Raw genomic sequence first — 23,259 nt, forward strand, 5'->3', positions numbered from 1 at the left:
GCTCTGTGTGTTTATTTGTATCTGAGACACAATTATAACACCGTCGTGGACGTATGTGGGAATAATGATGAAGAATGTGCATGTAATCATGACTGTTTATTCACAGAGGGCTGATTTGACCTCAGTTACATGGTCTCAGTAAATGTTTGAACAGTATATAAAAAAAAACTAACAAACTAAGGTACCTGTGTTGAAAACCACAGTACTGTGTTATTACACCTCAGTAAAGATAACCGGCGTGTTATCTGGGCTGAGCAGAGAGAGGAGCCCATCCCCTGGAGGACGGGCGAGGTCACAGGTCACGGGATCCAACTCGGCACCTCCACCTGAATGGCTTCCAGTTAATACTGCCGTGCACTTTGTGGGCTCAACGCTGTGTACTTTTACTGTCTTTGGTATCATCGTCTCCGGATACCAGGCCTCTCTTTGCTGCAGGTCATCCTCGTGGTCTTGCTTTGAGTCATTGTCACACTTCCTTTTCTTGGCTGCCTCTTCCTGATGGAGATGTAAAACACACCCACACACACACACACACACACACACACACACACACACACACACACACACACACACACACACACACACACACACACACACACACACACACACACACACACACACACACACAACCCTGACTACTCTCCTGATTTCAGTTACCAGTACGTGCCAGATGAGCAGGTATGTGCGCGCACACACATGCACGCACGCACACACACACACACACACACACAAAACTGTGACCACTCTCCTGATTTCAGGTACCAGTACATATCAGATGGCCAGGTAAGTGTGTATGTACACACACGCAACACACACATGCACGCACGCACACACACACGCACACACGCATACACTAAACGGGACAAGAGCTACATTGGGCAATTGATTAGCTTCAAAAAAAAAAAAATTAGACAGATTTTGTCACAATGTGGAAAAAAAAAAATTGGAGAGGAAATTGAAAAAAAACTATCAACAGTTGAAGGGATTAATGAAAAAATGTGACGATTGGATTGAAGAGATGTCAAAAAAACAGAGTTTGCCCTGTTTTGTGAGGACATTTTGTGATTTCTATGGATTAATGCTAGCTAATATCAAATGGAAACCCGAGCCTCCCCTCCACCCCACTACCGCCCCCTTCTTTTCCCTCGGCCTCAAGCCGTCGGAATCCACACGCTCTTCCACTGGACGGCGCCCCGCCACATGTCCTCCAGCACGGAGGCGCGGGTCCAGTCGAGGCCGCCGGTCGGCCCCTCCTCGTCCCTCTGGTGGGAGAGACGCAGGGTTTTCAGGGGCCTGGTGCAGCTGAGCTGGAGGTACTGGCAGCCCTGCGGCGAAAAAAACAAAAACAAGATCGTCAATACATCGACGATCTCTCCTCGGACGGCGTGGGACAGCGGGGGAGGGGAAGGCTCGTGCTACGCTCACCTCAGCGCTGCCCCAGTACCAGATCGCCTTGATGACGCTGTGAGCAGCCAGCGCCGCCGTCAGCTTGTCCCTGTCGCCCGTGACAACGCTCACCAGACCCGCTGGCAGATCTGAGGCCTGGAGCACCTGGCGGCCACAGGAGAGAGAGCATTTACAACGTGGGCCGACCCTCGGCTAATCACGCTTTGGTTGGTTTTTGAAATCTTCTCAGCTTCGAAATATGACGTATTGAAGATTTAGCCGTCAAAATTCAGTCTTTGATTCAGGGGATCACCCTGGGCTGGTCGTCTGTCAGTCATAGGGAGGCATTCAACCATTCACACGCTCATCCAGACGTCATATTGAGACATACAACCATTTGCACACATTTGGACAATTTCGTGGCTCCAATTAAATAACCGTGTGTTTTTGGACTATGGGAGGAAACACTCATGTGCTTGTCAGGAGGTCCTGTTAGTCGATGAGACCCCCCGCATTTAGCTGAGAGGCAGCTTGTTGGGAGTCCCTTTGTGTTGTTTGTTTTATTTTTGCATGTTATTTATTCCGGGAGCTATTTGGAATAATCCGGTGCAAATCGGCAATGTTTTGGGCGTTTCTGAATCGCATCCATACTTCGATTGTGCGGATGGCATCGGCTTTTACTGTCTCTCTTTAACCCACTGACCCGGCCTGGAAAGAGATCTCAATCAATAAATGAACAACAAACCCTGTCAGCAAATGTCTGGAGAATTTCAGAGATGACCATTATTTATAATCACAATGTGTGGAGAGAAAAAGAATACTTCAGATAAGCAACAAATAAATTACAAGGGATGAAAGGGATGATAAATCCCTGTACTTTGGGAGGAACTTTTCCAAGGGTAAAGAGGGAGGGTTATTCTGTTTCCATTTTCAAAGTTAAAGAAAATAACTTAAAAGTGTGATGTCACATGAAATAATCCGTGACTGTCGACCAATCACAGGATTTCTCTGTTAACTCCAGCCATTAAACAGATGCGACCGTTACCTCCTTCTCACCTTACCTGGATGAACGCCAGTGCCGGCAGCGGATGTTTCTCGCTCGGAGCCATGACGATGGCGTTGCCGGTGGCAATGGCCGCTCCGAGGATGGTTACCATGGAGAGGAGAGGGGTCTTGTCAGGGAGGACGGCGCCCACCACTCCCAGGGGCTCAGGCAGGGAGAGGCCGCAGCCCGACTGAGGTACCGGCTGAGCGAAACACGGCAGATCTGTCAAACGCGGGATATTTGTGGCGCGTTGGATTTCTCCGAACCGAACCTCACCAGAGATCCTCCGTGGATCTTCCCGCAGTACGCCGCCCACTCGCCGAGCCGCACGACGGCGAGCTCCACCTCCACGTCGGCGTCCTCAGACGAGAGGCCGCACTGGACGCCGATGGACGCCGCCACTTCTCGCCTTTTCGCCTCCAGACACTTGGCCAGAGAGTGGAGGGACTGAGCGCGTGCTGACGGACTCTTCTTCATCCAGCTGGAGGAGAGAGAATCCATTGCAAGGGGACAATTGTGGGAAATATAGGCACGCTAATGATGTACCAAAGAATGACGTTTTAGCAGCTGAGAACAGCACTGAAAAATGAAGATGCAGCATGTAAACCATAATACCAGGGAAACCCCGACCCCTTCATATAAATTCAACACATATGATAATATCTCCCTAAACATATAAGCGTATCAATACTTCAGATACAAGTCCTATTGATGTGCTTACTCAGTAGTTTTATTTATTGCCTCTGCAATGAAGTCAGACTTTGACTTGTTGTTGACACGCGCCGCCAGACTCGATGGCCGGGTCAGAATCTGGCGCCGCATCGTCTCAGATTAAACTGTCTGTTCGATACGGTCCCGCGACCTTGGCAAAGTCCAGAGGCCGTGAATGCGGCGTTTTCACGATAGCTTGTCGTTTTTTTTTTCTTTCGCCAGTTGCGGTACGTTGTTTTGACAGACCTTTTGATTTATCAGTCACTTTCTCTCACCCCGGCTGAACTTTGATGGCGGCTTCCACTGCATTGCGAACGTCTTTGTGGCCTCCGTCGGGACAGAAGGCCAGGACGTCGACGCCGCAAGGCGACCGGATCGTGACGCTGCCGCCGGACTCCGACTTGCACGCTTTGCCGCCAATAAACTGCAGGTATGACTTCGGGGAGCTGACACACACACACACACACGACAGTGATGGAAAAGTAGGGGGCCAAGATGGTTCATTCTGTGAGCCAATACAGAACAGTCCAATACCTGCCGGCGTCATCTGGAACGACGGGCGGCGGCGCTGCCGTCCCGAACTTGGTGCAGTCCATCGAAACAGGGGAGGAGCGAAGCGGAGGAGCTGAAGAGGACGGGCGTAGAAACTGGTACAGACCCTTGGGTGAGATGGGAAAGGGGATCAGGATCCATTGTTTTTGTCAACGCAGTGATGAACATCTGCTCTCTCCAGAATCTGAATGGCACCTAATCTTTACTCACGATCAATAGCGCCATTATTTATAGTAGGAATGTTATCATGTGTACATCTATATGATGTGTGAATGACAGAGTGAATGGTTGTTTATCTCTATATGACGTGTGAATGAGAGAGAACCCAGTGGAGGATAAGCAGCATAGACAATGAATGAATGCTATCATAGTCGTATTGTTTTTTTCTGTTATTAAAAAGCAGAAGTTACTGTGTGATAAAAGTCATGTGTTCACTGGGGCGCCGTTCTATCTGACCTCCTGACCCCCGTCGGTGCAGGTGCCGCTGTCTTTGTGTCCCGACACCGGCATGCATGGATCCAGCACGGAGTGGGAGTTCACCCACACGGTGCCGACCGAAAGACTGAGAAGAAAAAGGAAAGAAGGGAAGGAAATGAAGAAGTAAAAGGCTACGATTAGAGGAGAAGGCTAAAGCGAAGGATGAGCGGACAGAGGAGGGATTCTGAGGACTGTGTTTACCTCCTGGCCGTCTCCAGAGCCAGAGCGAGCTCCTCCGTCCAGATGGAGGCTGCCTGGCCGTGAGGACTGTGGTTCCCTGCAGCAGAAGCGACGCGTATTTTAACCTTTTAACCTCAAATTACATTTCTTTTTTTTTTTTTTTTTTGTTGAATCAATTTTGTCCTTGTTACCGAGGGCGACGGCTTCGGCGTACGTCCTGAAGGTCATCAGGGGGAGCAGCGGGCCGGGGGATGGGGTGACCACGCACGGAGAGGAAGGGGCGGCTCCACAGAGCACCGTGGGTGGGTACTGCCTCCCCGATGCAGGGGCCGCACAGGACTGGATCAGCTGAGGAGATTTAATCTTCTCAGACGTCCAGAAGGTTAAAGGAAGGTAGTAAAAAATACAGGTGGCGCTTCCTCTTACTCACCGTGGCCCCCTGCTGCTGAGCCTCCTGCACTGCAGTCACCACCGAGGCCCTGTCACCTTCGCCGGGCAACGTTGTGCACTTCATCCCCGCCATGCGCAGCCTGAGACGGGTCACAACGCTGTCCAGCACGCTTTCCTGCACGCACAGCACCCACTGCACCTGGAGAAGGGGGAGGGGCAATTGAGGCCGGGTGGGGGCGTCCGATTGGACGCGACCGGTGCCCTCCTCTTCCTCCTCTCACCTCCTTTTTCTTGGTGAAGGCCGCCTCTATCGCTCCGTCCACGGCGCTCTGGATGTCGGCGGACTCGAAGATAATGAAGGGGCAGGTGGCGCCGAGGGTCGGGGACACCGAGACCGGGACGCCCATCCCCGCCGTGGCTTTGCAGAGAGCCACTCCGTCCTGAGAGAGAGCGGAGAAAAAAAAAAAATGTATTCGGCGAAGGTCACAGAGAAAGACGAGCGTGCCGTCACACACCTGCTTGTTCCCGCTGTAGGCCACAAAGCTGATACTGGGGTTCTTAGCGACATTAGCCCCCAGTTTTATATCACTTCCTGTAAGGATGTTGAGGGTCCCAGAGGGGAGGCCCGCCCCCGCGGCCAGCTGAGCAAACAGGAGCGCCGGAGGGGCGGTACTCCGGCCCGGGACGACAATGACGGAGTTTCCTGGGAGGAAGAGGATTTCGAACGTAATTCACAACGAATCCGCACAAACACACGCACACATGACGGGGTAATATATATAGGAGGATAGTGTGTGTTGGTGTGTGTTACCCATGGCCAGCGCTGGGAGGACTTTAAGCATGAGGGAGTAGAAAGAGCAGTCGGCGGAGACGACGACGGCGATCACCCCTACAACGTGGAGAAAGGCTCCATGAAGCTCTTTTGCAAGTTAGCATCATAGCTGCGTCAACAGAGCAAACACAGCTAATTCAAAACAAAGGTCGTCGTGTCCGCACACTGAGGCGTCCCCTCACCCAGCGGAGTCCAGTCGGGGATGGAGGTGTCCCGGAGCTGAGCCCAGCCACTGTAGAACTGCAAGAGACGGACGAGGGAGGAGGCGGAGCAGGAGGCCTCGCTCAGCTCGCACAGCTCCGACAGGCACGGGCCGTGCTGCCCAACGACACCCGCCAACCTTCGGGTGAGACGGGGCAGAGACATTCACCACGGGATCAGTATTTTCTGGTAGCACCATAGCATCATGAAACGTGTCGTGTGTGTGTGTGTGTGTGTACTTGAGCAGCGCTCTGGCCCGTTGGTGGCAGGGCAGTGAGCTCCAGGCCTTGAAGCCGTCCAAAGCTGAGGAGGCGCACAGGTCAACATCAGCCTGGGTGGCGCACAGCGTGCTGCACAGCTGACCTCCTGGAGGGCGAGAGAGGGGTGGTCACTTTCAATGTCCACGACCAAACACGGCTCATTGTGCCACTAAAACTCCAGAAAATTGATTAGAAGTGGGAGGCAAGAAGGGGCCCAGCCCTTTGCGCTTCTGCCTCAGTGCAAGAAGGTCCCCGGTTGGATTCCAATAAAGGGCCTCTTTGTGAGGAGTTTGCATGTTTTCCCTGCGTCTGCATGGGTTGTCTTCCTCACTTTGTTATTGGAGGAGTGGCCGTTGTGTATAAAAAAATCATTTTTTTTTCCATTTATTTTCCTCTGGCCTTTTAAAAGCTGCAACAATCAACACATATTCAAATACAACTGCTATAATAATAATATAATACACTTTATAGCATTGACTTTGACACTTTATATTTTATTTGTATTTGTATTATTATCCGAGTTCCCCAAGTAGCACTTGCCTTTATTATCCATCAGGGCGGAGGTCTGCCTGTCCGCTGGGCGGATGATCTTGCCACCGATGAAAAGTCCCAGGGACCGCGAGCAGCGTTCCAGCCAGGCCTGCGGGCGACACACACATCCAGGGTGTAAGAGCGTAAAGCAGGGGTGTCAAACATACGGCTCATATGGGGTGTAAAACATAAGAGGAGGTTCGATCAGGCCTGCAGGATATTTTGAAAGTGAAAAACTGCATAAAAGACAAGGACTTAATTTTTTCAATTAAATGCAATTTGAGAATTTTACCACTAGGGGGCGCACTATTTTGGTCAAAGTAGAAGACAAGCTGCATCACTGAGACGGACCAATCAGCAGATGTTATCAATGCGCCATCTGCTGCTTGTTAAGACGTTGGTCTACCCTGTTCTCTACCTCCCCGCTACTCCCTCATTAGCCAAAATGCCATTAAAAGAGAGAAAAGTAGAAAAAGAGTAGAATTTTCAAAGAAAAATGGACTACGTCCTATTTACTCACGGAGACGCACGGGAAATCTTTGTGCTTCGTGTGTTTGCAACGAGTTTCGGTATTTAAGGAATAGAATATCTGGTGCCACTACGAGACTCGTCACAGCGAAAAATATGACAGCTTGCAAAGACAACTGAGAAGAGATAAGATCAATGAATTGCTGGCGGGTCTGAGGAAACAGCGGTTCACTTTCACCGATAGCTGAGAAATCAGTGAAGCAGCGGTAAAAGCCAGCGACCAAATTGCTAGTGACAATGTGCAATTTAATGTTAGTCACCAGCTTCACTACTAAAGAGTGTGGTGGAATTCTATTGTTCATGCAACTCCATACATTTTCAGTATTTATTGTATGTGTATGCATGTTTCATGTATGAAGTTTACACATTTACAGGACACGTGAATACGTTCTTCCTTACACATTTTGTAGCACTCTCTTTAGTTTGTAAGGTGTAGGCAGGGATTCAATTTAGTTTTTATATACACGTGTAAATGGTTTAAACATCCCTTTTTTTATAAGTCTCATTTAATCTTAAAGTGCATTACTACATTTTCACTACCAATTACTTGTTAAAGTTTTGTGCCTTTGTACGATTAGTGGCATCAGTTGCAATGCATACATGTTTGTCTAAGGAAACATGAGGTGTTTCATGAAATGTTTGGTGAAAGAATTGTTCATTAAATTCCAAGTTTTTCCTAATTTCCTTGTACTTCTTTACACCAAAACAGAGGAAAGACTTGATATTTTGGTTATTTATTGCTGAATATGTGATCATTTTAATGGTCCGGCCCACTTGACATCTACCTCAGCCGTATGTGGCCCACGATGAGAAATGAGTTTGAAACCCCTGGCGTAAAGGATGACGCCCTCCTCCCTCCTCGCTCACCCGCCGTCACCCAACACCAAGTCACGTTGAGACAAAGTGCATGAACGCATCCTACATTTTATCAGGCTTCCCAACATTTAAGGTAGGTTCTTTTTGAAATCATCTTTCCGGCTCGATTTGAGGAGTTTTGTGTTTTCTTTTCCCTCATTTTCTTTCCCAGCTCCGGTCGCCAGAGACTGTCAAAGAGACGGACGGGCGAAGTTGCCGGACGTCAACTATTTACAGACGGGCGGAGCAAAGTGCAAAGCCGAGCCGATAGCTGAATGAGGAGGCTCACCTTTGCCGCTCCGATGGGGACCAATCGGACCGCAGGGGGTCGGAGGTGAAACCGCTGTTCTCCAAGTGAAGTAAATACAGTACCGTAGTACTCCGAAGCCCCGTTTGCAGTATCAATATATGTATTTGGATCAGATAATGACTAGAGTGGCGTTGCAAAGGTCAGGAAATCTGGTTTTCTCCTCCTCTAATGACAAATCCTATTGTATTCAATATCCAGGGGGATATGTCATGCTCGAATTTAATTTAAATATGGACAAGGTATTATTATAACACTGAAACACTGTAAAAACAATAAGAGTAATTCACGTGCAATCATTTCATATATGTGTAAAATGTTTTTATAACTGAATATCTGACCATCCTTAGTCCTTATGTGCATTATAATCTCAAAACATTACTATGTACTTATACATAACTACGGGTATCTTGCTGTGCTCAGATGCAGTGAACGCTTAACTCACACAAGACACTGAAATGCGAAAGTCAACAACTCGTCGGTTCAAGGTCGAAACGCCGGTAAAAGTGGAAACACGAATCCGTCCTTCCTCACGATTTCCTGCTTAAAACCACTGTAAAAGTCACATGTTTGGTCTCATGTGTTCAAGTACTGTCAGCAAGGAACCACACATGGGGTAGAACAGCACCACAGTCGAGGGTCTGCAGTAATTTGCCATAAAGTCATGCATCCTTGTTTGTTTTAGGCGGATAAAAAAATAAACAAAAATAAAAGTTTCTACCTGTGCTGTTGCATAGCTGGAAGTTGCAGCTGGTCCGTATTCCATGCTCTGAAATATATCGTGTACTGTCTTATTGGTGTTACCGGCCATAATAGTGAAAAGTCACTAAAGAAGTAAGTATTATCGTTGTTCTGTTGGGGATTTTTTTTAACCTCCTGCACAAAAAGAAAGAGGAAATGCTGGCAGGAAGGCGACTCCGCTCCCAACCACGGCGATGAGCCCCCTTGTCATTTCCCCCTCCGACTGATAACCTTTGAACCAAACAAGAGGATTCACCCCCACTTACTTCCGGTTCCGAAAATGTCGTTTCATTGTTTACATTTAAGCACAAAATACACTGTATACCACCTTTTTGAGATAATAACGTTAATATGTAAAATATTTGGATTAGGTCACAACACATCTGCGGATTCTCCGGTTTTAATTGATTGCTATATTTTAAAAGAACTACTTTTAGCGTCCCCCCCCCATTAAAACGAATCCGGTGGTAGTGAATAGCCTATTCTGTGTGATTATTTATAAGATTGAATTATTTAGAGAAATTCGCATGTTTTCTGCATGACGTTTTCGCCTGAAAGCGCTTGAATTGTGATTTAAGCGTATTTAAGGTGGAAAACTCCCCCAAATGTTCATCCATCTTGTTTTCCACACGGAATGATTTTGGCGACGCACCGAGTCTGCGCCGTAGAAAGAAGTGCGGAGTTAATAATGCGCCTTTTCAGCTGAGTTGGCTCATTAAAAAAAAAAACCTTACGATTAATAGCTCTCATATTTATTAATTCTGGAATAAATTTGCCACCTGGCTGCGGAATTATAATCGGACGCTGGCGGTGCGTCACATCGGTGAAAATGCCCCGGAGGAAGGTAAAGCAGGTGTTTGCATCGGACAGCCGTTAGTGTGGACTACTGCAGCTTGGGTACACCACATCACGTCATTGCTAACGCTAGCTTAGTTTAAGAGGAGAGAATGAAAGTTTTGGGTGGGGAAACCGCCTCCGCAAAACACTGCCTGCGTAGTTAATGAGTATTTTTAAATACGCGTGGAATATAATATTTGTTGAACCGCATATACGGGGCTATCGTTCCGTTAGCTCCGAACGAGATAACTAATGTTTATCGCGCCTGTGTCGTATTTGAAGCCGCGCTTCTCTCGACTTCAAGGGCGGATTTGGAAAAGATATCCTTGTTCGGCTAGCGGCGATGTTTCTACCCGCTGATGGATGGGCGGCTGCGGCAGGGTGGGGGTGGAGGGAGGCGCACACACACGCACACACAAACGGAAAAGCCGACCTACGTTGCCATCGATAACGGACGGCAACCGGAGCGCGTCAACCTGGAACAGGCTGTTCTTTGGGTCCGGTGATGGCGTGAAGCGCCCGTACCAAAACAACGCTGGGATTGGACGAATTCTGGGAGGGCGCTTTGTTGATTGGTCAGGCTCACGTTGAGCCCCGCCCACCCTCGCGTTTCATTGGTCGCATGTAAATTTAAAGGTTGAGCTTCGTCTAAACTTCCAAGTGTGCGCCTCCGAATCCATGCTCTAGCAATATTCCCCTTTTTATTCTTGTTATTAAACTCACACATAGTTTATTATCACTTGAAGGCTCTTGTTTCACACACCTTGAAATAAATTCGTGTCGCCCGAATATATAGGTCCAAAAATGTACATGTGGTCTACTATGCATAAATATTTGTGTGTGTGTGTGTGTGTGTGTGTGTGTATGTGTGTAGGACATAAGTGTATATTATTATATGCACAGTAAGGATGCAATGAATGGATGCGTGCCAGATAGTACAACGAGGTGATAATAATATAGAACAGATATATGTCGCTTAGTAAGAAGATCATGTAAATGAAATCATAAATAAATAAAAATAAAATACACCGATAGACGTGTTCGAATTAAAGTGGGAATTCTTATCGGGTGACTCCTGCGGGTTTTGCCTTCTCGACCTTTGAAAAGGCACTGGAACCACCTGACCTGTTATTAGAATTAAGTCCGATCCGTGTGGCCAGCGTGGATCGCGGACACGCCAGGCTCCCGGTCGGGGGTCGGGGTAGTGGGTAAGGGGACCCCAACCCCCACCCACATAAAATTGATAAAGGTTGCCCCCTCATCCCCTCCCCCCTTCCGACGACGCTTCTCTTGCCTCATTCATCCCGTGGCAGCCGGATCGCCACTTCCGGCGACGGGCGCCGCATAACAAAAACATGTCGCCGGCATTTTACGCGTCTCCCTCGGTCGTTTTCTCCGCTCGTCTCGGGACGCGGATTCACGCCGCGGCACAGGCGTGAAAAAATAAAACAACAAACAATCCGCGCGGCGGGATATCTCGTCGGGGGGGGGGATGCGGCTCCCATTGTCACGGCGATCGGCCTCGTCTGAAGTGATGCGCGGCGCGTCGGGTGGAGACGTGTGGAGGAGGTGATGGCGCCCCACGCCCGCCTCCCACGCCGATATGGGATCCTTGTTGAATTTTCCACAGGTAAAAAGGGGGGAAAAAAGAGAACCGCGCTCACAGGGGGGGATGGGATGGGGAAAGGGAGTGGAGGGGAGGGGGGGTCAGCTGATCCAGTTTCCACGGAGGTGGATGAGGGGGTTGCAAGTTCCCGTTCCCAGGACCGCTCAGACTTGTTCTGGTTTTGCAGAGGGCGGCCGGCAGCAGCTCCGACGGCACCGAGGACTCCGACTTCTCCGCCGACCTCGAAGCCGCCGAGAGCGCACACCGACGCGGCGGCGCGCGTCTGACCCGCACGTCGCTGCGCCTCAGCCAGAGCGCACCAGGTAAACCGCCGAGGCCGGGAGTGGGTGATGAAACGGCCAGTTGAAAAAAAAGAAATTGCAATGGAAAGAAAAGTTCACGGTGAGAAGTTAGGATTGGAAACAATATGTATATATTTTTTTTCCCCCCCCATTCAGGGTGAACAGCGTGTCGCTTCTCTCGAAAAGCATCGCGGGAGAAAAGGCGCCGACGCATTTGTTTTGGTGGTGCGTTCGTACACCGTTACTTACGGCAATCGCGTAAACATCAGATAAAAACGCCTCTTGTGCTCGTCATCACACACACACGTATATACATACACGTGTTAATATACATGCGTACATTTAAATTGGAATAAAACATCAGATGCACACCGGCGATTGATTATACTACCTAACTTATATAGAAAATTCTGCTGCTATACATATATTTTTCTTCAGTGCACTTTTATCGTTTACTTCAGTGTTTCCCAACCTTTCTTGAGCCACGGCACATATTTTACATTAAAAAAATCACACGGCACACCACCAAATAAATACGTCAAAAACAGTTTTTAACGAATTAGAATGAAACCGTAGTCTCAATTTACTTTGTGTGAAATCTAATATATCTAATATCTGTAGATTAATCAAGTTGCAATGCAAATTTCCCACTGATGTGCAACTTTTCCAGCACACTTTTTTGCAATGTCCAAAGACATGTCATCAATATGTCTGAAAATGGTATTATTTGAGAGAACTCGGGCTATTTCTTTATCAACCTCAGAGCCGAGCATTTCTTCTACAATGATTTTGCCGGCAGGTAGTATTAATGTTTTGCTACGGTGTGTGGCTGTTTGGATTTAGAGATGAGTTCAGCAACTTTGTAGCAGCTTTCACTGCTTTCTCACTCGTCTTGGTAGTTTTCAACAATGCTGCCTGTTTGTTTACGCAGATACAAGTACTTTTTATTTTAAAAATGTGTCACGCAAAGCGTCACTAATCACTCTGATACACAGATGCACAGGTTAATTCACTACCCGTTGCCATCGAATGGGCGCGCTGCCCACATAGACATAGGAAGACACATTATTTGCGTTTGATAAATAATTTTCGGACCAATCAGGTGAAAGTGGGCATTTTCCACACCTGATGATCTCTCACGGCACACTAATGTTGGGAAACACTGGTTTACTTAATGTTAGGAAATGTCTTTTTGCAGCGCATTTTTATTCTGTCACCGTGCGATGGGGGAAACGTGTTCTCGATTCATCCGTATGTCTGGTACATGTGGAGAAAGTAACAACGAAGCTGACTTTTGTTTGTTTTCCAATGAGCTCCCGTCAATTTTTTCTTAAAGGCCCATGAAAGTGACTGAACGGACTGCCTGGCTCTCATAAAAAAGCCAATATTGTTAATTAGCTTCATGCATCTGACCCTTTTCTAAAGAGATTTCTTTTGAGATCTTTTGATGCTTTTATTTTTAATTTAAAATTCATGAATTATCACTCGGATTAGAAAAAGACAAAAAATAACACCAAACAGCCCCATTATTCTTTGCATTTTTTTTTTTTTTGTTTTCAGCGTATTTCAAACCATGTGGTCAAATATAAACTGTATTCAGACTGTATTGGTGTTTATTTTGGTGGAATGTTATCAAGGCAGACATTTTGCATGATCTGCAGGAGATAAGAAGGATGCTCCCGTTGGGAGTTTACAATGAATCCCCCCCCCCGCAGACACACACGCATACAGATCAGCAGCTGCCATTGTATATGCGGAGTTGTAAAGGCCAAATAGGTTCAGACAGTGTGACTCCACCCACTGTCTCCATCTCCTCCCACCTTCTGGTGACCTCTTTCCAGAGGGGGCTTTGCAGCAGCGAGAGAGAGAGACTTGCACGGTTTCCCCTTGATTTTTTTTCACACTGATTGTGTAACATGCCATCACCCTGCCAACACCAACGCACACACACATTCAGCTTTGTCCTCTCTCTTCTGACTTTATGCACCAAAACTGATTCTATGGTTTCCTCCATTCTTAACTGGGAAATTTGTTTAGAATGCTCAGCATCAGGCAACTATGAGTTGATGGTAATAAAAGTACATTATTATATTAAAACAAGCAAAATGCAAGAGAATCACATTTTAGAATCTACAACATTTCAGTTAAGAGGCGTTTGACCGAACACAATTTGTATTTTACATGAGAAATGAATCAAATGGTGGGTTGATTTGTCGGCGCTGTTAGAACCGAACCTTCTCAAAAAGACCCGGGAGAGAATCGCTCAAAAGATTCGAACATTCAAGAGTCACAAAACAACATGACAATGAGAGCTGCTGCGCTGCAGTAAGAAATAATAGGGGATTTCAAAAATGAATATGTATTTCAATAATAAGTTATGGATCGTGTTGATTTCTCTTTTTTTATTTAAACTGTCTTCCTAATTTTTTTTTTTCCCCAAATGCAGTTTTTTTTTTTTTTGTATTTAATGATTGTCATGTAATGTCTCGCTCATTTTAAGTAATCCGTTAAGGATCTGCGTTTTTTTTAATGACCTCTTCCCCGTTTCTCCTAGACAACTGCGGCTCAGTACGGAGCGGTTCTCCGCCGGCCGCGGCCCCTGAGGAGGGTCTGGATGTGGCCGTGGCGGCGGCTGCGGCGGCGGAGTCGGTTGCGGTGGCGGTCCTCTCCTCCTCCGGGCGCAGGGTAACGCGCAGCCAGCAGGGGGAGACCAACTCCGCCGCCAAAAAGTACCCGCTGCGCCAGGTCAGGTCGTCCGGCTCTGACACCGAGGCCAACGGCGAGAGCAGTAGAGAGGCAGCAGGTAAATTCAATTCTGGATACGGTGTACTCGTATTTACATCTGGATGCCGAGCGAAGCTCAAGGAGCGCGAGGCCTCAGTCTCTCAGGAACTGTTGATATTGATTATCGTGACTGAATCCAATTTGTTTTTAAGGTGATTTCTAATCTATGGGTCATTTTCGCTTTCAAATTTAAGTCATTTCAAACCTGTTTGTAAAAATCATGGGTTATTTGCGTCACACGGACTTTTGACGGGATTTGGAAATGAAAGCTGAACAAATCGCTCTTCCAGGTTTTGCAGCTGTTGGTCTTTCATTAAAATGGTTTAAATGACTCGAATTGCCTTTTCTCTCCGACGCAGGCCTGATGCAGGGGGCGGACCGGGACGAGACCCCTCCCCGAACGCCCACGGGCAACGCCCCGTCGTCGGAGTCCGACATAGAGGCCTCCAGCCCCGGCAACGACCTGGTGACCTCCAGCAACGACATTGTGGTCTCCCAAGAGGAGGACGAGAGGCTGGCCAAGGAGCTGTCGCTCAAGGAGGCCGCCGCGCACGACCTCTCGCACCGACCCAAGAGGCGGCGCTTCCACGAGAGCTACAACTTCAACATGAAGTGTCCCACACCAGGGTGCAACTCACTCGGTGAGGAGGGCGGGGTCAGCGCTGCCTTCGGGACCAACGTAAAGAATTTCAGACCCGCCGCCGGCAGCCAATCACGGCGGTCCGACATTCACGCCGAGCTCTCAGCTTCCTCCTCTCCGGGTTTGTTTTCCTCTCAGGTCATCTGACAGGAAGACACGAGAGACATTTCTCCATATCAGGATGCCCTCTGTACCACAATCTCTCTGCGGATGAATGCAAGGTGCGCGCACACACACACACACACACATGTCGACAGAGAGTCCAGAAGTGCGAAACCGCGCCGATATTTTGCATCTTTTTTTTTTTATTATTATTTATTTTGGCTGCCGTAGCTAGAGGCCTCCTCTCTCCCGATTTTCCCGATTACCTCGCATCACTTCCAGGAAATGCTTTTCGAACTTTAGTAGGATGAGAGCTCGTTTGCCAGGCCCTTGTGAGTCAAACTCAAACAGTCAAGTTGCAAAGACTCGAGTGGCGTGCGCGCACACACACACACACACACACACACACACACACACATGCATTCACACAACGCGGATGCCCGAATGTTTTCCGCCGCCGGGCTCACTGTGAATCGGTGTTGGGATGCCAGTGTTGATGTTTTTGCCAGGGCAAGGCGTCGACACGCGACAAACAGGCCGAGGAGCGGACGCTGTCCCACCGGCAGGACGAGAACAGACACACCACGAGAAACCAGGTGCCGCGCACACACACACACACATACATACACACACACAGATTTTGAATGATTTTTTTTTAATTAACGGTACATAAATGAACCTCCATTATGTCAGAGATGGCAACCGTGGCTCACAGAAGGTTGAGGGTGGAGGCCATTTACAGGACTGTCACAGAAAATTAGAATATTGTGATAAAGTTCTTTATCTTCTATAATGCAATTACAAAAACAAAAATTTCATACGTTCTGGATTCATTACAAATCCACTGAAATATTGCAAGCCTATTATTATTTTAATCTTGCTGATTATGGCTTACATCTTAAGAAAACTCAAAAATCCTATCTCAAAATATTAGAATATCATGAAAAAGTAATTTTTGTTTTTTCAATTGCATTACAGAAGATAAAGAACTTCTAATTTTCTGAGACGATCCTGTATTTATTTTTGAAATTTCTCAGAACCCCTTTTTCGACTACTCCTGTAATCCCAATCCTATTTTGAAAAGATTAGAAATCATAACCGGAGACCATTAAGTCAGCAGACCACTGTCGTGGACCTCATTTCCTGCTCTTTGTTTGCAGATTCGCTGCTCAATTATGGTATAAATTTATGTCCGTTTGGTCGGCAAAACTCTCAGCCCAGAGCGCCTGATGTTGTTTTGGCAAATGAATAGATGAAGAGAAACCAGGCCCGCTGCACATTCCTCTCCCAGACGCCTCCTGTTCTCTCCAGCTGAGCCTCCCGACGTGTTTCCCCCGCCCTGCGAAGCCCTCATTCACTGCGGAGCCGGCGAGCCAGCGGGTGATGGAGGGCCGAGTCAGCGGTGCCCCCGCTTTATTTTTTTGATTCGATAAAGCCGCGATGAAATATCGGGCAGCGCAAATGGAGGAGAATTCAACACGGGAGTTGTTGTTTTTAGTCACTGTGTTTTGGTCGGACGTCTCCCGGACAAAAACAACACGCCCATAACAATCGTAATAATAATCGCAAAAGCGATTAATACGGAAAGCGTCGATGCAGGGCGGCACGGCGGTTAGCGCTCCCGACTCACGGCTGGATTTCGGACAGAGACCTTTCTGTGTGAACGAGAGAGGGAATTGCCGTGCGTCTCGGCATAACGTGCGGATGGTTGTATGTATTTGATGTGTGAGCGAGAGGGCGAATGGCTTTACTGCACTTCTTTGTAACATGTGCGTGAAAGGTTGTCTGTTTATATAAAGTGTGGATGAGAAAGTAAACGGTTGTACGTCCGTATATGACGGGAATGGGAGGGTGTATGATTGTCTTCACATTCAAATGAAAAGGTGAAGGAAAGAGTGAATGGTTGTCTTATGTGTGAGAGCGAATTGTCGTACATCTACAATCCAAGGCGAACCCCATCTTTTAATTTTTTTTTTACTTTACAGGACTGTCTCAGAAAATTCGAATATTGTGATAAAGTTCTTTATCTTCTGTAATGCAATTAAAAAAACAAAAATTACTTTTTCATGATATTCTAATATTTTGAGATAGGATTTTTGAGTTTTCTTAAGATGTAAGCCATAATCAGCAACATTAAAATAATAAAGGCTAGCAATATTTCAGTTGATTTGTAACGAATCCAGAATTTTTGTTTTTGTAATTGCATTACCGAAGATAAAGAATTTTATCACAATATTCTAATTTTCTGAGACAGTCCTGTACAGTCATTCTGTAGACTTTTATCCAGAGCGACTTACAAGAAGTGCAACTCAGTCACCGAAGATCCGAAGTACCAGTAGTCGGAAGTCAGACCAAATAACCTTCTCAGAACCATACATTCATGTCATCGTTTTTTTTTTGTTTTTGTTTTTTTTTTTCGGAGGTGTTGGGGGCTAAGTGGGATGAGTAGGGTAGTTCTTTGTGAAGAGGTATGTTTCAGCAACCTTTCGCCCAATCACAGCAAGGATAGGCTTCAGCCCCACTGCGACCTTTAGCGTGTGATAGCCGGTATGGATAATGAATGAATGAATGACTCTTGAAGGAGTATATAGTTGTGTCCCGCCTGATCCCGACTCGATCCGCGTTCTCTTCGCACATCCCGTCCCGATCTTTCACAAACCAAGACTACTCAGACGTCCGTCCTGCTCCCAAAGCTGCTCCGCCGCTTCCCCGCCTCCCAAGCGGGGGGAAGCGGCGAGGTCGGCCTCTCTGTCAACCGTGTCCTGTGCGACCGCAGGCTCCCAGCGAGCGTCAGCTGCGCTACAAGGAGAAGGTGACGGAGCTGCGGAGGAAGAGGAACTCCAGCCTCACAAAGGAGCAGAAAGAGAAGCACATGGTGAGCGGACAAGACGCCTTTCGCGCCGTCGTTCCAAATCCCCCCCCCCGGTTGAATACGCATCGCCGTCACCGAGCCCGCTTAAATCATCCCGGCGCATTCACCGGCATGATCGCCGTTGGGGTTGATCCCAGCAGGATAATACAAATTCGAGATCGGGCCTTCGAACGCGCAATTCGGTTCCTTCGAATTTCTCCACATCATCTCCACCATCCCGTCCGTCCCCTCGCGTCTTTTTCGGTTTTCCCGCCGCACGCTCTTGTTTACTCCGTGCCGCCTCCCACGTCCAGGATCACCGCCAGAGCCACGGGACGAGCAGGGAACCGCTGCTGGAGAACATCACCAGTGACTACGACCTGGAGCTGTTCAGGAAAGCGCAGGCACGTGCCTCGGAGGACCTTGTAAGAGAGAAAACTCATCTTCACCCTCCTCCTGTCCTCCTTGCCCCCCTCCCCCTCCCCCCGCCCCGGTGTTACCTCTCTCTTCTCCCGACCTTCTCCCGACCTTCTGCCTCAGTCGGCCTCTGCAGTCAGGAGTCGGAGGCCACGCTCTCCACTCCACGGGTCCTCGCGAACCAGTCGTTCTTTGTTTTTATTTATTTGTTCATTCATTTTTAAATCATCCACACTAAACCGCAGGGGTTGGCGGTGACGTTCTCCGACCGCACCTGCTTTGTTTTGTCTCAAAACCATTTAAGATGAATATTGTGAGTGTTTTTAGTCTTTTATTTTGTCTGTAAATGGGTTAAATTTCTTTATTAACATGAGATAGGATAGACTTTATTGATCCCGTGACGGGGAAATCTAATTTTCACAGCAGCGTGACAGAGTTAAAAAGCACACAAGTAGTATTAAGAGAAAGACTATGCAAATAAATACAGATACAGTAGAACACAAAAATAGAAACGATGTAGAGAATTGTTATAGAAATAACAGGTGTATAGTAGGAAATGTGGAAAGAAAAAATGATAGGATAATAAGAGAAGTGTCCTGGAGAATGTATCGGTAGAATATAAATATAATATTGCAGGTAGAGAGTGGTTTTCTTATTATTTTGACACATCGATTCTCAATCCACACTGAATAAAGTGGAATTCCTCATTCTCTCTCCTCTCACCCACACCTCCGTCACCTCCATCCCCTCCTCCTCGAGCGTAGACTCATCTTTCTCACTCTTTTATTTCCCCTCCGACCCCAGACTCCCCCCCCACCCCACCCGCCCCGCACCTCCGCATCGCATCTTTCCGTTTGTTTATGTTTTTTCCCGGACGGACGCCTCCGCCGAGGGCGCGATCTCCGCGGCGCCTCATCCTGTCCACGGACTGACCGGGACCCCCCCCTCCCCTCCCCTCCCCTCTCCTTCCCCAGGAGAAGCTCCGGCTGGCCGGCCAGGTGTCGGAAGGCAGCAACATGATAAAGATAATTGTGTTCGGCCGCTTCGAGCTGGACACCTGGTACCACTCCCCGTACCCGGAGGAGTACGCCCGCCTGGGACGCCTCTACATGTGCGAGTTTTGCCTCAAGTACATGAAGAGCCAGACCATCCTGCGCCGGCACATGGTAAGGCAGCGTCGTCACGGGATACGTCGTACGTCTTTCTCTGCGTTTATTTGGTTTTACATTCAGGGAGCCTCTGGATCCTGGTTAATCTGGTGAGGCCACCAGTGAGCTTCTCAGTTCCCATGGCAACATGTCACAACTGTAGGATAAATACCCTAAATAGATAAATATGGGAGGATTTTTTAAGGATAAATGAAACGGAGGCTAAACTACTCTCGTTGTGGGAATCAGTAATTAATACGTATGTATACAATACAATATGCAATCAGTAAGTGCTTTCTTTCAATTGCAATATAAATAAAAAGTGGCTTCTGAATATTTTCCATACTGAAGCTGATGAAGGTAATCTGTGTGTGTGTATTTTTAAATACAAACATATGTTTAAGATCCTTATCATCATCCTTCTGCATGATATCATTCACGTGTTTGCATCGGCGTCGCCCCGGTGACCTCAGTTTTATCTCGTGTCTCGCTCGAAAAGGCCAAGTGCGTGTGGAAACATCCTCCCGGCGACGAGATTTACCGCAAGGGGAACATCTCCGTCTTCGAGGTGGACGGTAAAAAGAACAAGGTGAGCGCGAGAGAGAGAGAGAGAGAGAGAGAGAGAGAGAGCGGCCGCGACCTTTCACCTCAGGAAATAAGGCCTCGTAAAGTGTGTGTGTGTGTCCTACAGATTTATTGTCAGAACCTGTGTTTGCTGGCTAAACTCTTCCTGGATCACAAAACCCTGTATTACGACGTGGAACCGTTCCTCTTCTACGTCATGACCGAAGCCGACAACACCGGGTGCCACCTGGTGGGATACTTCTCCAAGGTAACTGGACGCGACGGACAACATCCTCTGTTTTTGCTGGTAGACTCAGATGACTTCGGTACAAACACAGATATTTTTGATATTCTTGTCAGTTTTTTTTTTTTTTTTAAGAACCGAGTATTTAAACTGCTCAGCTTTGGCGCTGCAGTGGTGTTACAGCGGAAAAGTCGTGGGGTCGCGATCATGTTTTTTTCTGCAGGCTCTCGGGTTTCCTCCCACCGTCCAAAAACACGCAGGAGTTTATTGGAGACCCTGAATTACCCAGGCGTGTGAATAATTGTGAATAATTGTGAGTGAATGAATGAGACACCGGTACGGTGTGCTGTAGGGGTAACAGAGAAGTTCAAGGTGGAGGTGGGACTCCATCAGGGATCAGCTCTGAGCCCCTTCTTGTTCGCAATGGTGATGGACAGGTGATGGACAGGTGATGGACAGGCTGACAGATGAGGTTAGACAGGAATCCCCATGAACCATGATGTTTGCAGATGACATTGTGATCTGTAGTGAGAAAAGAGAACAGGTTGAGGAAAATCTAGAGAGGTGGAGGTATGCTCTGGAAAGGAGAGGAATGAAAGTTAGTCGCAGCAAGACAGAATATATGTGTGTGAATGAGGGGAACTCGGGTGGAACGGTGAGGCTACAGGGAGTGGAGATCAAGAAGCTGGAGGATTTCAGGTACTTAGGGTCAACAGTCCAGAGCAACGGAGAGTGTGGAAAAGAGGTGAAGAGACGGGTCCAAGCAGGTTGGAATGGGAGGAGAAAAGTGTCAGGGTTACTTTGTGATAGAAGACTTTCAGCCAGAATAAAAGGAAAGGTGTACAAGACAGTGGTGAGACCAGCGATGATGTGTGGACTAGAAACTGTTCCAATGACCAAAAGACAGCAGGCAGAACTAGAGGTTGCAGAGATGAAGATGTTGAGGTTCTCTTTGGGAGTGACCAGGATGGAGAGGATCAGAAATGAGGCTATCAGAGGGACGGCACATGTTCGATGTTTTAGAGAGAAGGTCAGAGAAGCCAGACTGAGATGGTTCGGTCATGTACAGAGAAGAGATAGTGAATATATTGGTAGACGGATGCTGGAATTGGAGCTGCCAGGCAAGAGGTCTCGAGGAAGACCAAAGAGAAGATTAATGGACGTAGTGAGAGAGGATATGAAGGCAGTTGGTGTGAGAGAGGAAGATACAGAGAATAGGGTTAGATGGAGAAAGTTGACTCGCTGTGGCGACCCCTGACGGGAAAAGCCGGAAGAAGAAGAAGAAGAAGAGGAAGAAGTGAATGAATGAGTGAATGGTTATATGTTTCTATTTGATGTGTGAAAGAGTGAACCAAAACGCAACACCACTGACTCGCACCAATAGAGAAAGAGTTTAAAGAATCTACCGAGGCTCCGGACGCAGGTGAACAGTCTGTTATAACAGAACGCAGGGGAATCGGAGACAGGCAAGATAGCAGGGATAGCAAGACTGCAGGGAGGAGTCCCAATACAAACAAGGCAACGTGTTCACAGGAAAGTGAAAGGAAAAGAGTACATGGTGGCGACGAGGGCGAGGGTACCTGAAGCTTGTTATGCTTGCCCGGCATAGGCGACAGCTGTGTGTCCAGATGGACCGTGCAGTTGACGTGGTGGAACCACCAGAAAAAGCAAAGAACTGACAGAACGGTTGTGTGTCTCAATGTGATACGTGCAAGGGAAAGTGAACTGTTAAGAGAGTAACTCTAATTCATCTTGGTCTAAGTTGAAGCCTGTAAAGAGGAGACTGAGGTTATCAGAAGAAATAACACAGATAAGCCACAATTCTTTTGTGCTCCGCAGAGGGGGGAAACTCAGCGCGCTCTTTGGAGGCAAGATCCAGAGAATCCCACCGAGTTCCAACCTTGCTCGGCTTTTTATTGTGTGAAAGTGTTTATTTACATAACAACGTTCGTTGGATAGTATAGTTCAGGGGTCGGTAACCCGCGGCTCTTTCATCTTTACACTGCGGCTCCGAGTGGCTTGGGAAAATAAATGATGAATATTTAATTGAAGTGTATTTCATTCTTGTTAATTCCTTTTTTTAACTTTTAGTTCTAAGTTGGAAGATTATTGTGATCTTGAAATATTGAATAAAATTATATTTATTATTTTTCGCCGCTCAAAATAACATCACACTCGCGGAAGCGGGTATACCCGCCAGCCGGTAAAGTCCCGATTTTTAGATGCACAGAAGTTCAGGAGCAGAAGTCCCATAAACCAGGTAAAATAAATATTAATGAAGATCTTTTGCAAATATTTATTTTTTATTGTTAACTGACAGTGATTTTTTTTCGCGACTTATTTTTGAAATTCAGATCAAGGCTCTGAAAGCCCAAAGCTCAAAATGAGTTCATTACATAAATAAAATTTAATTTTTTCCGTAATACTTTGTGAATTTCAGAAGCAACACACTTCACACTTGTTTATACAAAGTGTAAAGGTAATAAAAAGCAATATATACAGTGGCACCTTTATTTTTGTCAAAAAGTAATTGCAGCTCCCAGTGTTTTCTTTTCCGAGGAAACCGGGTCCAAATGGCTCCTTGGGTGTTAAGGGTTGCCAACCCCTGTTATAGTTCATCGGATAGTATAGTTCATGCATATGCTAAGTTGTCCAGGATGATATACAGGGGTGGGCAGGTTTCTGTCCGAAAATGTTTATGCCCATTAGAATTTACGTTCGGGGGCGGTAGGTTCTTGTCCAAAGATGTTTACGCCCATTGGAATCTA

The 23,259-nt window shown here is 47.3% G+C and overlaps 2 protein-coding genes across 11 annotated transcripts in view; one reads left to right on the forward strand and one right to left on the reverse strand.

Moving 5' to 3' along the window:
• Positions 1-10,314, reverse strand: aldh16a1 (aldehyde dehydrogenase 16 family, member A1). 4 transcript variants are annotated; one of them, XM_086170238.1, is made up of 18 exons: positions 10,187-10,314; positions 8,977-9,024; positions 6,575-6,674; positions 6,014-6,140; positions 5,756-5,913; positions 5,553-5,630; positions 5,257-5,444; positions 5,023-5,181; positions 4,782-4,940; positions 4,543-4,699; positions 4,373-4,448; positions 4,151-4,256; positions 3,677-3,801; positions 3,418-3,588; positions 2,708-2,912; positions 2,448-2,633; positions 1,426-1,551; positions 1-1,325 (listed from the first exon to the last, which is right to left on the reverse strand). In XM_086170238.1, the coding sequence occupies exons 2-18, from the start codon at positions 9,019-9,021 to the stop codon at positions 1,152-1,154; spliced, it is 2,340 nt and encodes a 779-aa protein (XP_086026364.1). In that variant the 5' UTR covers positions 9,022-9,024; positions 10,187-10,314; the 3' UTR covers positions 1-1,151. The 4 variants fall into 4 exon arrangements, 3 of the variants coding, with proteins under 3 accessions (XP_086026364.1, XP_086026365.1, XP_086026363.1); XM_086170239.1 differs by lacking the exon at positions 10,187-10,314 and having other exon boundaries at positions 8,977-9,214; XR_015107914.1 differs by lacking the exon at positions 10,187-10,314 and having other exon boundaries at positions 2,443-2,633; positions 5,023-5,444; positions 8,977-9,203.
• LOC147220970 (histone acetyltransferase KAT7-like) overlaps positions 9,661-23,259 on the forward strand; it is an 18,681-nt gene continuing 5,082 nt past the window's right edge. For 3 of the 7 annotated variants that reach the window (XR_015107915.1, XM_086170241.1, XM_086170245.1), the window contains exons 1-11: positions 11,316-11,463; positions 11,627-11,762; positions 14,296-14,544; positions 14,885-15,166; positions 15,304-15,386; positions 15,777-15,863; positions 18,044-18,142; positions 18,433-18,543; positions 19,510-19,701; positions 20,183-20,272; positions 20,375-20,515. Coding sequence is in view for 5 of the 7 variants with exons in the window: in XM_086170241.1 (XP_086026367.1) it covers positions 11,437-11,463; positions 11,627-11,762; positions 14,296-14,544; positions 14,885-15,166; positions 15,304-15,386; positions 15,777-15,863; positions 18,044-18,142; positions 18,433-18,543; positions 19,510-19,701; positions 20,183-20,272; positions 20,375-20,515 (1,497 nt within the window). In the remaining 2 variants the exon portion in view is untranslated. Of the gene's footprint in view, positions 9,841-11,315; positions 11,464-11,626; positions 11,763-14,295; positions 14,545-14,884; positions 15,167-15,303; positions 15,387-15,776; positions 15,864-18,043; positions 18,143-18,432; positions 18,544-19,509; positions 19,702-20,182; positions 20,273-20,374; positions 20,516-23,259 lie in introns of those variants that run through there. The other 4 variants (XR_015107916.1, XM_086170243.1, XM_086170242.1 and 1 more) reach the window with 3 other exon arrangements.

The sequence above is a fragment of the Fistularia commersonii genome, chromosome 23 (genome assembly GCF_037954325.1).
Source record: "Fistularia commersonii isolate RoL2024-O1a breed Wild chromosome 23, RoL_Fcom_v1.0, whole genome shotgun sequence".
NCBI classification, from domain to species: domain Eukaryota; kingdom Metazoa; phylum Chordata; class Actinopteri; order Syngnathiformes; family Fistulariidae; genus Fistularia; species Fistularia commersonii.

Excerpts from the sequence above, each read along its gene's own strand:
- aldh16a1 (XM_086170237.1), bottom strand. The coding sequence starts at position 9,066 with ATGGCCGGTAACACCAATAAGACAGTACACGATATATTTCAGAGCATG. Across the intron at positions 2,913-3,417 it reads GCCATCAAAGTTCAGCCGGG|CTGGATGAAGAAGAGTCCGT; the intron begins GTGAGAGAAAGT and ends TCTCTCCTCCAG. Across the intron at positions 1,552-2,447 it reads CGGCACTGGCGTTCATCCAG|GTGCTCCAGGCCTCAGATCT; the intron begins GTAAGGTGAGAA and ends TGTGGCCGCCAG.